This window comes from Neolamprologus brichardi, chromosome 7 (genome assembly GCF_056152115.1).
Source record: "Neolamprologus brichardi isolate AB-2024 chromosome 7, ASM5615211v1, whole genome shotgun sequence".
NCBI lineage: Eukaryota > Metazoa > Chordata > Actinopteri > Cichliformes > Cichlidae > Neolamprologus > Neolamprologus brichardi.
In genome coordinates, this window is record NC_142110.1 from 11,047,875 (window position 1) to 11,062,076 (window position 14,202).

Consider the following 14,202-nt stretch of genomic DNA (forward strand, 5'->3'; position numbering starts at 1 on the left):
GTGATGGACATACAAGTCATGAGAAATTATTTTAAAAGTACTGATAAGATAGGAACTTTGATAAGATCCTATCTTATCAAAGTTCTAGAGCACCTAATCTAGAACCTTGTAGAACGCCACATGACAGATCAGCAACACCTAGACCACCGAAACCAAAAGCATTCTCTGGAGTTGCCCCTCCCCTGACTTTGTAAACATTCATCAGTTCCCTGATAAAGGGAACCGCCTTTAGTCAGCCCTCACAATCAACAAGTTACAAGCTATTCAGACGAACTGGGCATTATTATCCTTAAAACAATCGAAGTGCCTTGAAGGTATTTTTGGTATTGGATCTGAGGTGTTTGGATTTTGATCACAGCTTTTTTCCCCCCTCTTGCTTCACGACAATGGAGCACAAACTAAGAGCATTTGTGCTGCTGAAGATACATTTGCTTTGTGTACTCTTTATCTACGGACAGTCTAGTGTAAATTGCGAAAAAGGTAAGCTAAGACAAAAGGCGTTTGGGTCACAGAAGTCACTAATTGTGGCTGTAGCTCAGGTGGCAGAGCAGGTCAGCCACTAATCAGAAGGTCGGTTCGATCCCAGGCTGCCTCCTGGCTACATGCCAAATATCCTTGGGCAAGATACTAACCCCATGTTTACCTACTGGTGGTGGTCAGAGGGCCTGGTGGCGCCAGTGTCCGGCAGCCTCGCCTCTGTCAGTGCGCCCCAGGGCAGCTGTGGCTACAATGTAGCTTGCCGTCACCAGTGTGTGAATGACTGAATGTAGTGTGAAGTGCTTTGGGGTCCTTAGGGACTAGAAAAGCGCTATACAAATGCAGGCCATAATTATTTGGTTTTACTGTTATTATTGTGACGCAAAAGAGAGAGGTCATTAATTAATGTTTCATACAGAATTATACCCTCAACTTAAAATCAACAATGTTTAATGTTTAAGGCTGATTTTTTATTTTAAGGCTTATCCTATTCCATTGTTTGTCCTATTTTTTGCTGCTCTAACATTGCACTGTCCAATTTCTGCAATAACACAACAAATTTCCCAAGTGTGGGACTAATAAAGATTTATCTTATCTTATCTTATCCTATCTGGCTGTTTTCTTTTCACGCATCGCTGTCTCCTGTTTGAAGGAAGGTTGGCTCTCGTATCTTAAATTTCTCCACATGTGAGAAATTCTCTGATACTATTAATTTATATCTATCCCCTTATAACTAATTTTTTTAATAATACCTGTCGTTCCATTTTAGATAGCTTTTAACAATGCTATAAGAGATGCGATGGCTGCCTATTTTTTCACACCTGGTTGCAAAGATCAGAGGTAATCCAAAGGTGTTGTTTGACACCATTAGTGGTATTATTACTCCTCCTGCACCTGCAGCCCCCATTTCTTCATAGGGGAAGTAAAAATTTTCTCTCTTTCTAGCTAGAAAAAAAATCAGTAATGTAAGAAAAAAAAAATTCCCATCAGTATCTTCATTGTCAGTTCCTACTCCAGCTCAGCCTGTTGTTTTAGAAACTTTTTCACACATTTATCTTACCTCAACGAAAGCATCCTCCTGTTGACTTGACATTTTACCTGCATCTTTATTCAAAACGTCTTTCACTCTGCTCGCCTAATCAACAGTTCACTGGTGTCTGGTAAAGTTATTAATTTAAAAAATGTGATATCCACCCCCTTTAAAAAAAACCCCAAGTTAGACACTTCTCTTCTTAGCAGTTACAGACCAATCTCAAAATTGCCATTTATTGCTAAGATTTTAGAAAAGGCCTTGCCGTATTAGTCCATTTAGTCGACCTTTGTTTTTGTTGTTATTTATTTTATTTTATTTTAGAGGAAAAAAAGAGAAAACAAGCAAAAAAAGAGTAACATAATAAACACAACACCATCACATTAATCTAGCTGAGTGTAAATAACAGTAAATACTAAATATTGAAAGTTGTGCAGCACGCAGGACCGACAGCACCCAATGTGCTTTGAGGTAGCAGCCAAGAAAGGTGTAGTTTGTGTCTCTGAAGAGTGAACACCGTTGTGCACACCTGTGTGGATGGGCACGGTTGTATACAAAAGGTTTCTCCATGTAACGATCTGCTAGAGGGTGTGGACAGGGCTATGGCTCCCTGGGGACAGGGCATGAAGCAGGCATGGAGGAGATCCAGGCCCCAGACATTCACAGGCCCCAGATTGCGAGAGCCCAAGGAGGACCACCAGAGGGGCAGCCATGGAGCAGAAGCCAGAGTGGGCTACAGTGGTGTGCCAGTGGGCTCCGCCGGCAGCCAGCTGTGCCAGAGTGAACCGAGCCGCAGGCCCAGAGGCCTGAGGGCTCCCCACACCCCGGAAGAGGCCCAACCAAGCCACGTGCGCCAGACCCTGCCAAGCAGCCACCAAGAATGAGCATGGCTTTTCTTTGGCTCTCGGAGGAGGCGGACGCACTTTTTCTCCTCTCCCTTATCTTCCCTGCTTATGTCCTTGTCTAGTCTCGTGGTTTTTTTGTATTTTCCCTGGAACATTCTCTCACAGTCTGTTCTCTAAAACCTAAAAGAGGAATTATGGATTGAATCAACTGGTCCCTGAATGCAATTGACACCCCTTTCTCAACGAGAAGTTTGGGCTTGGGTGAGCCTGAGTGCTGAAGATATCTACCTATTTGGAACCATGGTAACAGGGTTCTGGCGGATCGGAGCTGGCTTGGCCCTGACTTATCGAAGAATTAAGAAAGCGGAACCGGCTGTTCAAACCCCCACAAGGCTGCCCGCTGGGATTGGAACGATGGGAGAGGCGTGAGTTTCTCAAAATGGGCTCATTGAGTCAGCACGGATAAGATCTTGGAGAGGCTACGGCTGCTGTGAATACTCAGAATAAGATCTCTGACTGCAGACTGGATACATCTCGGAAGGGCTAGCCCGGAATAACATCTCTGGGCGCAAAATTGGATGACATCTCGGGGAGGCACACTGCCGTGAGTTCTCTGAAATCGGCTCCTTGAGCACAAGAAATGACAACATCACAGAACGCAAGTATGGCGAAGCTCGCGGCTCTCCAACGGGAGATTAAGAGACCAGTGTTGGACTGTAGAACTGCTTTGAAATTCATATGAGCTGTTCGCACTAAAGTAAAAAAATAACATCACTTCATGTGGATACCCTCTCGGCGCCAGCTACAAGGCCGGAGCTGAACAAAACACCCTGATAACGACTGTGTTTAGTCTGTTCCTTCCCATTCCATGCAAGGCCACCTGGGTTGGCTGGAAGACTGTTTACTTAGCCTGGCAGGGCGAAGGACACTGTCTCAGCTGAACTATGGAAACGCACACACATACATATACTGATACTGATAAGCACTCACCGACGCATCACCCTCCCTACCCCGGATCCAACGCCACCTCCAACGCTTACCTCCCCTCTGATGTGGACATTGGGTCAGTTGGAGGCGCAGTCGAAAGATTGCAGCGGTCCCAGATCAGATGTACACACTGGAACTCTTTCCCATGTTGCTTGTCTGTGTTTATTGTGCTATGGTGTGTTGATATCTGTGCATTCCTGTATTATCCTTCTGTGTTACACATTTCGATGTTTTTTTCCTCGCTACCTAGCCTGACCTGTCTCCCCAATGTGATGTTTGTGTATTGTATGTACGGTCGGCAAGGTCTGTCATCTCGGTTGTGGGCAAAAGACCTGCAACTGACAAATAAAGGCTATCTCTCTCAATGACCAAGAACCACCAACGCACCGGCGCCTGAGGGCATCAGCCATTGGTAGGGAGTGTGGTGAGGAGAGATAGGCCTTCATACTTTGGAGGGCCTGAGATGTTCCCAGAGAAGTGGAGTCTAACACCCGACCTGACATATAGACACAGACAAACAGGCACACAGAGACACAAACGTGTATTCCCACCCTCATGCACACATACACAAATACTCAGCAATCACCCAACGTAAAGACAGACACAAATGGACATTGTACACACAATCATACTCCCCAAACATACTCTATACCCCAGGTCCAGGTACCCTCGCCCCCAGAGGGGGAAACTGCACCTAGACCCAGGAGATGTTACCCTGTCTCCCTGGGTGGAGGCAAGCAGACCGCCCCCGGCTCCACAGCAGCAGGGAGGCCCCGCATCCCAGCCCCTCCGCCCGATGCCTAATAGAGAACAGGGGTATGTGAAGACCCCGTACCTTCCTCCTCCCGCTCATACCACATAGCAGACAGGTCTAGTCCGGATCTGGTGTCAAGCTGGCACTGCTGTCTGACTTCTGGCATGGTAAGTGGGATGTCATCCAGATATGGGCCAGGCCTGGCGTAGATGGCACTGTTTATGTGATGGCATGCCATATCTGGCCCGATTATGGTTTGGTGTATGAGGCCCAGGCTCATAGAAAACAGGTCTTCCACAGATCTGGCATCAAGCTGACACTTCTGACTGACTGGTGTCTTTTCAGGGTGTATGTCAACCAGATGTGGGCCACGTCTGGCAATGATGGCAACTATTTATGTTCCTATTTTTCTATTTTAGTTAGAAGATCCAAATGCCACGTTGCAATACTATACTGCTACGGTAGCCAACATTTCAAATGCAGGTTTGACAGGTTTGTGAGTGTACACTTTATCCAAAATCTAGTGAGGGTTTACTCATGATGACCACTGGGTGGTTGTAGCTCAGGTGGTAGAGCTGGTCACCTACTGATCGGAAGTTTGGCGGTTCGTTTCCTGAGTCCACCAGTCTGCATGTAAAGAGAGCGAATGTAGTTACAAAGCACTCAGTTTTGAGAAAATAGGTAAATGTGGCATGTTGTATAGAGCACTTTAAGTAATCCGGAAGAATAGAAAAGCGCTATATAAGAATCAGTACATTAACTGTCTGAACAGAGTTTTATCTTGTTACTTTTACACATGGCCCACATACTGCAAAGAATGACAGCCCTTTGGTGGCCCAGATCAGGTTGGCCAGAGGTAATCCACACATGGGCCAGCACACAACCACCAGTGTATCTGCAACTGGCCTTGTGCTGGCCCATGTGTAAGCCCCCTCTGGCAAACCAGATCTGGGCCACCAAAGGGCCGTCATTCTTTGCAGTATGTGGGCCATGTGTAAGCACATTGTGTGGGCCAGATCTGGGGCATACCCATTTTGCTATGTGGGATGTGTAGTGTTGCTGTGCGTTGTTCTAAAGTGCATTTAAAACACGGTAGTTAGGTGGGGACAGTGGTCATATCCAATACTGACTTTTAAGCTCGTTAGAGTTGTACAAACTCTGTTTTTGTGTTTATATATTGTATATATTTTTATGAATGTTTGCACAATGTACAGCACAGCTCCTATAGGCATAATGTGTACGTGGCCGACTTCATTTTTACCCAAACTATGTATTTTTTCTTAACCTCATTATTTCTCCTCATTATTGCCTCTGATCATTTATTGTATTTTGAATACTCTTGCACCATTTCTATCAGTGGACTCCTCATGAACAGAAAAACATATCTGATTATTCACTGATAAACCAGATTTTTACTAACTCCCCAACTATAAGATCCTGTCATTCCCACCCAGTTTACCAGGATTTATATTTTAGGAACCAAAGATTCTCTGACTGACACCAGCCATCATCCTCAGGACCATCAGAGTGATCAGATGCAGAGAGCTGTGGTACTGGAGCATCGAAGAACTCCTCGAGATGTAAATGATAGACTACAGAAGCTAGAGATAAGGGTGGGGGAGATGGCTCGGGTGCTGGATGAGGTCAGAGCTCAGGTAAAGTGATGCACTTAAAGCATGAGTTTCACAAAACAATGACACAGTGAACCATGACATGACATACTAGGATTTTTTTTTGTTTTTTTATAACAGACTGACAGACTGTTGAGCCTGGAGAATAGGATGGAGGAGCTGGCTCGTAAGCTGAATGTGGCCACTGTACGAACAAAAAATCACATAATGAAACATGATATGGCATATAGGGATTTTTAATTTTGATTTATTACTTATATTTTTACTTCTTTGGCCCAATGGCAAACTATAGAGAAATGATAGCCTGCAACATCTGGAGGATATATCAAGGGAGCTGGATCGCATGCAGAAAACGATCAACACTCAGGTAAAGATTGCACTTAGTGAGTTTTCACAAAACAATGACACAATGAAACATGACATGACATACTGGGATTTTTTTCTTTTTTTCATAACAGACAGACAACCTGTTGAGGCTGGAGAATAGGATGGACAAGCTGGCACATACACTGAACGTGGCCATTGTAAGAGCCAAAAATGACATAATGAAACATGACATGACATACTGGGATTTTAAACCTTGATTTATTTACTTTTATTGTTACTTTTTTGGCCCAATGACAAACTACAGCAAAATGATAGCCTGCAACATCTGGAGAATATATCACGGGAGCTGGATCGCATGCAGAAAATGTTCATAGCTCAGGTAAAGATTGCACTCAGTCCAATGAGTTTTCACAAAAAATGACACACTGAAACATGACATAACATACTAGGATTTAAAAAAAAAAATTTTTTATTACAGACTGACAAACTGTCGAGGCTGGAGAATCGGATGGACGAGCTGGCACATACACTGAACGTGGCATTTGTAAGAGCCAAAAATGACATGATGAAACATGACATGACATACTGGGATTTTAAACTTTGATTTATTTACTTTTATGTTTACTTTTTTGCCTCAATGACAAACTACAGAAAAATGATGGCCTGCAACATCTGGAGAATATCTCAAGGGAGCTGCATCGCATGCAGAAAACGGTCAAAGCTCAGGTAAAGATTGCACTCAGTCCAATGAGTTTTCACAAAAAATGACACAATGAAACATTACATAACATACTAGAATTTTTTTTCTTTTTTTTATAAAAGACTGACAACCTGTCGAGGCTGGAAAATAGGATGGACGAGCTAGCACGTACACTGAACATGACCATTGTACGAGCCAAAAAGGACATGATGAAACATGACATGACATACTGGGATTTTAAACTTTGATTTATTTACTTTAATTTTCACTTTTTTGCCCCAATGACAACCTACAGAGAAATGATAACCTGCAACATCTGGAGCAAATATCAAGAGAGCTGGATCGCATGCAGAAAACCGTCAAAGCTCAGGTAAAGATTGCACTTAGTCTACGAGTTTTCACAAACAAATAACACAATGAAACATGAAATTACATGCTTGGATTTTTTTTTTCTTTTTTTTATAACAGACTGAAAAACTGTCAATGCTGGAGAATAGGATAGACGTAACCACTGTGCGAGCCAAAATTGGCATAATTAAACATGACATGGCATAATTAAACATGACATACTGGGATTTTAAACTTTTATTCATTTACTGTTATTTTTACTTTTTTGCCACAATGACAAACTATAGAGAAATGACAGCCTGCAAAATCTGGAGGATATATCAAGAAAGCTGGATCATAGGCTACACTTGGTCAGTGTTGAGGTAAATATTCCATTTCATATTTCTTGATGCATGTTCAATCATCCAGGTATGGAAATTCCAATGTTGATCCCCAGAAAGAACAACTCTTCTTACAATGCTGTGTTTGCAGCCATTCCCCAACTCTCTGTGAATGGTAATCATGGACATTGATAAGTGGTTTTGATTATGACAGTTTACATATAAATGATCAAGAAACTGACATCTAGAGCCCATTGGTATTCAGTGGTGCTAGTTTCAGTCATTGTGCAAAGGTACCGTTTATAAGGTTGGAGAAACCTGGAGTCAGCTGAAACTGAAGAAGTCACTTGGATGATTGATGAAGCGTTTCTGCCATGGAAACTGCTACGTCCAGATAAACAGAATCAACCTTTTAGGATTTCACTTCATAATATTCCACAATGAGTTTTCATGAAAAATGGCATGAAACATTGCAGGACATAGCTGGACATATATTTTTGTTTGTTTGTTTTATAACAGAATGAAAAACTAAAGAGAGAGATGTACTTCCTGAAATCATGTTTGAAGGAGCAATGCACAGAAGGTGACTCGTGTTCTTTCTGTGAGAGCTATTATCTATCATATATCACTATCGGTGTTTCTTTTCATTTCATTCAACAGTCAAATGCTTGGGCACACCTTCTCATTTAATGGTTTGTCTTTGTTTTCATGATTATTTACATTGTAGTTTCTCACAATGTAAATAATGTAAATAAGGCATCAAAACTATGAATGAACATATATGGAATTATTTAGCAAACAAAAAAGTGTGAAATAACTGAAAACAAGTTATACATTTTAGATTCTTAAAAATAGCCACAATTTGCTTTGATTATTGCTTTGCACACTTTTGGCATTCTCCTGATGAGCTTCATGAAGTAGTCACCTGAAATGGTTTTCCAACAGTATTGAAGGAGTTCCCAGAGACACTGAGCGCTTGTTGGCCCTTTTGACTTTGCTCTGTCATCTATCTCATCCTAAACCATCTCGACTGGTTTTAAGTTAGGCGACAGTGGACTCCAGGTCATCTGGCAGAGCACTCCATCACTCTCCTTCTTGGTCACATAGCCCTCAGACAGCCTGGAGGTATGTTTGAGGTCATTGTCCTGTTGAAAGATAAAAATGGTACAACTAAACGTAAACTGGATGGGATGGCATGTTGCTGCAGGTTGCTGTGGTAGCCATGCTGATTTCATTGTGCCTTCAGTTTTGAATAATTCCCCAACAGTGTCGCCAGCAAAGCACCCACACATCATCACACCTCGTCCTTGATGCTTCACCGTAGGAACCGTGCATGTAGAGACCATCCATTCACCTTTTCTGTGTCTCGCAAAGACACGGCACAAGGCAGAGGGAACCAAAGATCTCAAATTTGGTGTAATCTAACCGAAGCACAGATTTCCACTGGTCTAATGCCCATTCCTTGCATTTCTTGGTACAAACAAATCTCTTCGCTTGTTTCTTTTTCTTACTAGTGGTTTCTTAGCAGTTATTCGACCATAAAGGTGTGAAGTCATCTCCATTTTCTGAGGCATCTGAGGTCCTTTAAAATCTGTCGTACAATGCTCAGGATTTTCTATGAGTTTGTTGTGGCCAGTGCTATCCTCTATGCTGTTCCATGCTGGGGCAGCAAGTTGAGGGTCGCAGATGCCAACAGACTAAATAAACTGATCCGCAAGACCAGTAATGTTGTGAGGATGGAGCTGGATTCCCTTAAGGTGGTGTCTGAGAGGCGGATGTTGTCTAAGACAAAACAATGCTGGATAATACCACCCACTTCATTATGTGTTGGCTAGTCACAGGAGCTCATTCAGTGAAAGACTCAGATTACCAAAAAGCACCACTGAACAACACAGGAAATTAATCCTGCCCGTGGCCATCTCTCTATACAAGTCCTCCATCTAATGCACAGTAAACACTGCAATAGTTACACCCTTTTTGCACACGCTCTTTTCTACTCTGTAATATTCTATTTATTTATAATGACCTCTGTTAGTTCTTCATATTTATAATTGAGTGATGTCTATATATTAATGCTTTTACTTAAATTTGTAAAATCTGTAACATATTGTATTGTTTAAATTGTTTAGCCGGTTATTGTTACTGTCTTGGAGCAGTTGTAACCCACATAATTTCCTTAGGGATTTATAAAGTATTCTGATTTTGATTCACGCAGTCTCCTCTGAACAGTTGATGTAGAGATGTGTCTGCTACTGGAACTCTGTGTGGCATTCATCTGGGGTCTAATCTGAGGTGCTGTTAACTTGTGATTTCTGAGGCTGTTGACTCAGTGAATTTATCCTCAGCAGCAGAGGTAACTCTTGGTTTTCCTTTCCTGGGGCGGTCCTCATGTAAGCAAGTTTTGTCATAGCGCTTGATGGTTTTTGCGGCTGCAGTTGGGGACAGATTCAAAGTTTTAGCTATTTTCCCAACTGACTGACCTTTAGTTCTAAAGTGAAAGACGGAGATTACCAAAAAGAGATTACCTAAAGTAGTTCATTAAACTAATGATGGACTGTCATTTCTCTTAACTGACTGGTTCTTGCCATAATATGAATTCTAACAGTTGTCAAATAGGCATGTCAGCTTTGTACCAACCTGACTTCTGCACAACACAACTGATGGTCCCAACCCCATTAAGAAGGCAAGAACTTCCATAAATGAACCCTGACAAGGCACACATGTGAAGTAAAAACCATTTCAGGTGACTACATCATGAAGCTCATTGAGAGAAGGCCAAGGGTTTGCAGCGCTGTCAACAAAGCAAAGGGTGGCTACTCTGAGGAATCTAAAATTGAAAACTTTTTTTTCTTAGCTGCATATGGTAAATGGTAAATGTTAATGGCCAGTATTTGTATAGCGCTTTACGAGTCCCTCAGGACCACAAAGCGCTTTACACATTCAGTCATCCACCCATTCACACACTGGTGATGGCAAGCTACATTGTAGCCACAGCCGCCCCGGGGCGCACTGACAGAGGTGAGGCATATGTATATACATCTTGCTTCATATATTTGATGTCTTCAGTATGTATCTACAATGTAGAACGTAGTCAAAATAAAGAAAAAACATTAAATGACAAGGTGTGTCCAAACTTTTGACTGGTAGTGTATAAAGCTTCTGCGTGAGTTCAATAAGGAAGATCTATGGTCTCACATCTGCCAATCAGCATTCATGCTGCATACTTTAAAGCTCACTGCAGATCTGCCTTCTTCACCAAAGCTTTAAATGTGCGCACACAGCATTCGCTTATAATTTTTTTAAAATTATCAGTCCAATATAATGAGTCTTATGTTTAAAAGAAAAAAATAAAATAAAATTAACCCCTCAACCTTTTCTATTAGTCTTTCAAGCCTCCGTGACTGGCAATAATCATCTCACTGATTGTTCACTCAGGTTTTTCAGTCATCTTAACCTGTCTCATAAACTTTCCCCTCTCATCTTAGAAATCAATTCATGCACCTTGTGTGAAGTTTCGGGGCACTTTAGGCATTCTGTCTAATCAAATTCTGCTCAAATGTCCAGGCTCCCAATCCAATATACATTAGCCGCCTTCCCTGCTTGGCCATCTAAATCTCTTGTCAAGTCATTCTGCCTTCTTCCATTTTGCGCATTATTTTAGATTATTTATCCTGGATCTCTGTGAAACTTCCACTACTTTCTGTCATTTAGGCTTCTGCTTATCAATGTTTGCCAAACCTGCTCAATATTATAAATGGCATGTCCTTTTCTATGTCTTTATTATAGACATTTATATTTAAACTCATATGTCAGAAAGTTATGTCATGAACTGGAAAATGCTGTTACAATGAACATTTACATGATCTGTGCAGATTTATTTATTATGTCGATTGTTTTCATGAATAGTCCCATGGTCCATTGAAACGAATTATGGGACAGGGTTTTTTCCTCCCTTTTCACAAAAGATAGTCCAGTGTATCCTATGCTAAAGGAAGCAAAAAATGAGGCATGGAAGCTCCTTTCCTTAGTATTTGGAGAATTATAACAGCTCTTGTTTGCTGAATAGCCATAATGCAGACCAAACACAAACAACAAAAAGCACAGTTCAAACTGGAATGTAGAACTTATATGATTGAGCAAACAGGGCGCACACATGAGGAGATGACGAGGTGACCAGGAACAGGGATAAACTGAGGGTTTAAATATGCAGGATGACGAGAGGATGGGCAACAAGTGGAAAGACACCTGGAACTAAGAATCTAAAAGCAAACACCAGTAGTTCTGGACGTTGGTGATGGAACTGATCTAGTGGATCGGGTTCAGGAACTCGTACAGGTGCAGGAACTAGCTGGGCCCTAGCCACCCTCACCTGGGGAACTGGAACTTTTGAACTGGGGCAAGGGTAGGCAAGGTCCAATTCCATCTCACTCACGCCTCAAGCGTCTGCATTTGGGTCCTTCTCCTCTCTGCCTCCTCCTCTCTGCCAGTATCACAATCTCTCATTACAGATTTTGTGACACTGGCAGAGATCTGCACAGAGCACTGCTGCCTTTGACTGAGAACACTGTTGAGCAGTGGAAGGAATATTTCGAGGACCTACTTAATCACACTGGCACATCTTCTGTGGGGGAAGCAGAGTCTGGGGACGAGGGGGACAACTCAGGGGGTGAGGTCACTGAGGCAGTTAAACAACTCCTTGGTGGCAGGGCACCTGTGGTTGATGACATTTGCGCTGAGTTCCAGAAGGCTCTGGATGCTGTAGGGCTGTCTTGGTTGACACGCCTCTACAATGCTGCAATGAGATCAGGGGAGGTACCTCTGGATTGGCAGACTGGGGTAGTGGTTCCCATCTTTAAGACGTGGAGAAGGCATTTGACCATGTCCCTCAGAGTGTCCTGTGGGAGGTGTGCTTTGGGAGTATTGGGGTGTCTGGCCTATTGCTATGGGTCATTTGATCTTTATATAACCGTTCCAAGAGCTTGTTCTGCATAAATGGCAATGAGTCTGACTCGTTTTTGGTGGGTGATGGACTTCACTAGTGCTGCCTCTTGTCACAGTTTCTGTTGGTATTTTTTATCGACAGAATTTCCAGACATAGCCAAGTGGTGGAAAGCTTCCACTTGGGTAGTCTCACAGTCTCATCTCTGCTTTTCGCAGATAATGTGGTTCTGTTGGCTTCATCGGGTGATGGCCTCCAGCTTGCACTGGAATGGTTTGCAGCTGAGAATGAAGCAGTGGGAATGAGAATCAGCATCTTCAAATCTGAGGCCATAGTCCTCAGCCGGAAAACAGTGGAGTGCCCACTCCAGGTCAGGAACGAGTTTCTCCCCCAAGTGGAGGAGTTAACTATCTCGGGGTCATATTCACAATTGACGGGAGAAAGGAGCAGGAGATTGACAAACAGATTGGTGCTGTGGCTGCAGTGATCCAGACCCTGTACTGGTCCAATGTTTACCCTCACCTATGGTCACTAGCTGTGGGTAGTGACCAATAGAACCAAATCGCTTGGGTGGCTGGCCTCTCCCTTAGAGATGGGGTGAGGAGTTCAGTCATCTGGGACAGGTCAGAGGAGAGCTGCTGCTACTCCACATGGAAAGGAGCCAGTTGAGGTGGTTTGGGCATCAGATAAGGATGTCTTCTGGGTGCCTCCTGGGTGAGGTGATCTGGGCATGTCCCACCCAGAGAAGGCTCCAGGAAGACCCAGGACACACTGGAGAGACAAGATACCTGTCGGCTAACCTGAGAATGCTTTGGTGTTCTCCCAGACATGCCAGGGAAGTTGGCCAGGGACAACTTCCCTGGCAACTGCTTAGGCTGCTGCCCCCACGACTTGGCCCCGGATAAGAAGAAGAAGATCCATGGATGGATGGATGTTTCAACCATTTCTTGTCATTTCACACAATGAAGGCACTGTGTGAGCAGTGGTTGGCATTGAGATAGTCTTGCATATATTTTTGCCCTTCGATTGATGTGTACATCACTATGCGCTATACGTGTTACACATGGTGTTTTCAATATATTCCCCGCAATGCTTATCATGACTGTGAATTGACTGCATGTCTACAGCTCATCTCCTATTTAAATATTGCCTGCTACAGTTCCCAAATGCTTGGCTTGATGACAAAAATGCCTTTTGGCACAGTGGGTAGCCTCACTCAGAGTAATGTAGCTCAGGCGGTAGAGCAGGTCATCTACTGATCGGAAGGTTGGTGGTTCGATTCCTGGCTTCCCCCAGTCTGCATGCCAACTGTCCTTGGGCAAGATACTAACCCTAAATTGCTCTCTGATGCATCCATCGGAGTATGAGTGTGTGTGTGAATGTTACTTAGAAAGCACCTAGAAAAATGTGCTTGTGTGAATGGGTGTGAATGGGTGAATGCACAAGTTGTGTAAGCGCTTTGAGTGCTCAGAAGAGTAGAAAAGCGCTATATAAGAACCAGTCCATTTACCATTTAATGACCTCTCTAAAATGACTCTGGAAGACATTGTTTTGAGTCTTTTGGAGTCATTAAAACAACTAAATGCTGAGATGAGTTTGCTGTTTAATAACTTGTTGATCTGTTTGGTAGGGAATCTCCCAGAAAAAATGACACCCTGTCCAGATTTCTTTGCTCTTTTTTCCACAGTAAATATCATACATTGCTAACAGGCTTGTTTACTTAGTATGTGGAAGACACTTCTGGTTATAGTTAGAGTCTATAAAGTGTGTGTGTGTCAGCATTGCATCCAGCAAATGATATATGCAAACAGACTTACTGAAGTTTTCACAGATGATGTGGACTA

The 14,202-nt window shown here is 42.9% G+C and overlaps 1 protein-coding gene across 1 annotated transcript; it reads left to right on the top strand.

The window, feature by feature from the left end:
• The first annotated feature begins 386 nt into the window (after positions 1-386).
• On the top strand, positions 387-8,109 carry LOC148101972 (uncharacterized). Its single transcript, XM_087844353.1, has 13 exons — positions 387-480; positions 5,570-5,748; positions 5,845-5,910; positions 6,017-6,091; positions 6,183-6,248; positions 6,356-6,430; positions 6,530-6,595; positions 6,703-6,777; positions 6,874-6,939; positions 7,047-7,121; positions 7,220-7,264; positions 7,387-7,461; positions 7,939-8,109. Exons 1-13 carry the CDS (start codon positions 387-389, stop codon positions 8,107-8,109), a joined length of 1,128 nt encoding a protein of 375 aa, XP_087700479.1.
• The last annotated feature ends 6,093 nt before the right edge of the window (positions 8,110-14,202 follow it).

What these genes read in the sequence shown, in the direction of transcription:
- LOC148101972 (XM_087844353.1), top strand. Translation starts at nt 387, where the DNA reads ATGGAGCACAAACTAAGAGCATTTGTGCTGCTGAAGATACATTTGCTT. An exon ending in AGAAAACGATCAACACTCAG is followed by an intron (nt 6,092 to 6,182) that starts GTAAAGATTGCA and finishes TTTTCATAACAG; the next exon opens with ACAGACAACCTGTTGAGGCT. An exon ending in AGAAAATGTTCATAGCTCAG is followed by an intron (nt 6,431 to 6,529) that starts GTAAAGATTGCA and finishes TTTTTATTACAG; the next exon opens with ACTGACAAACTGTCGAGGCT.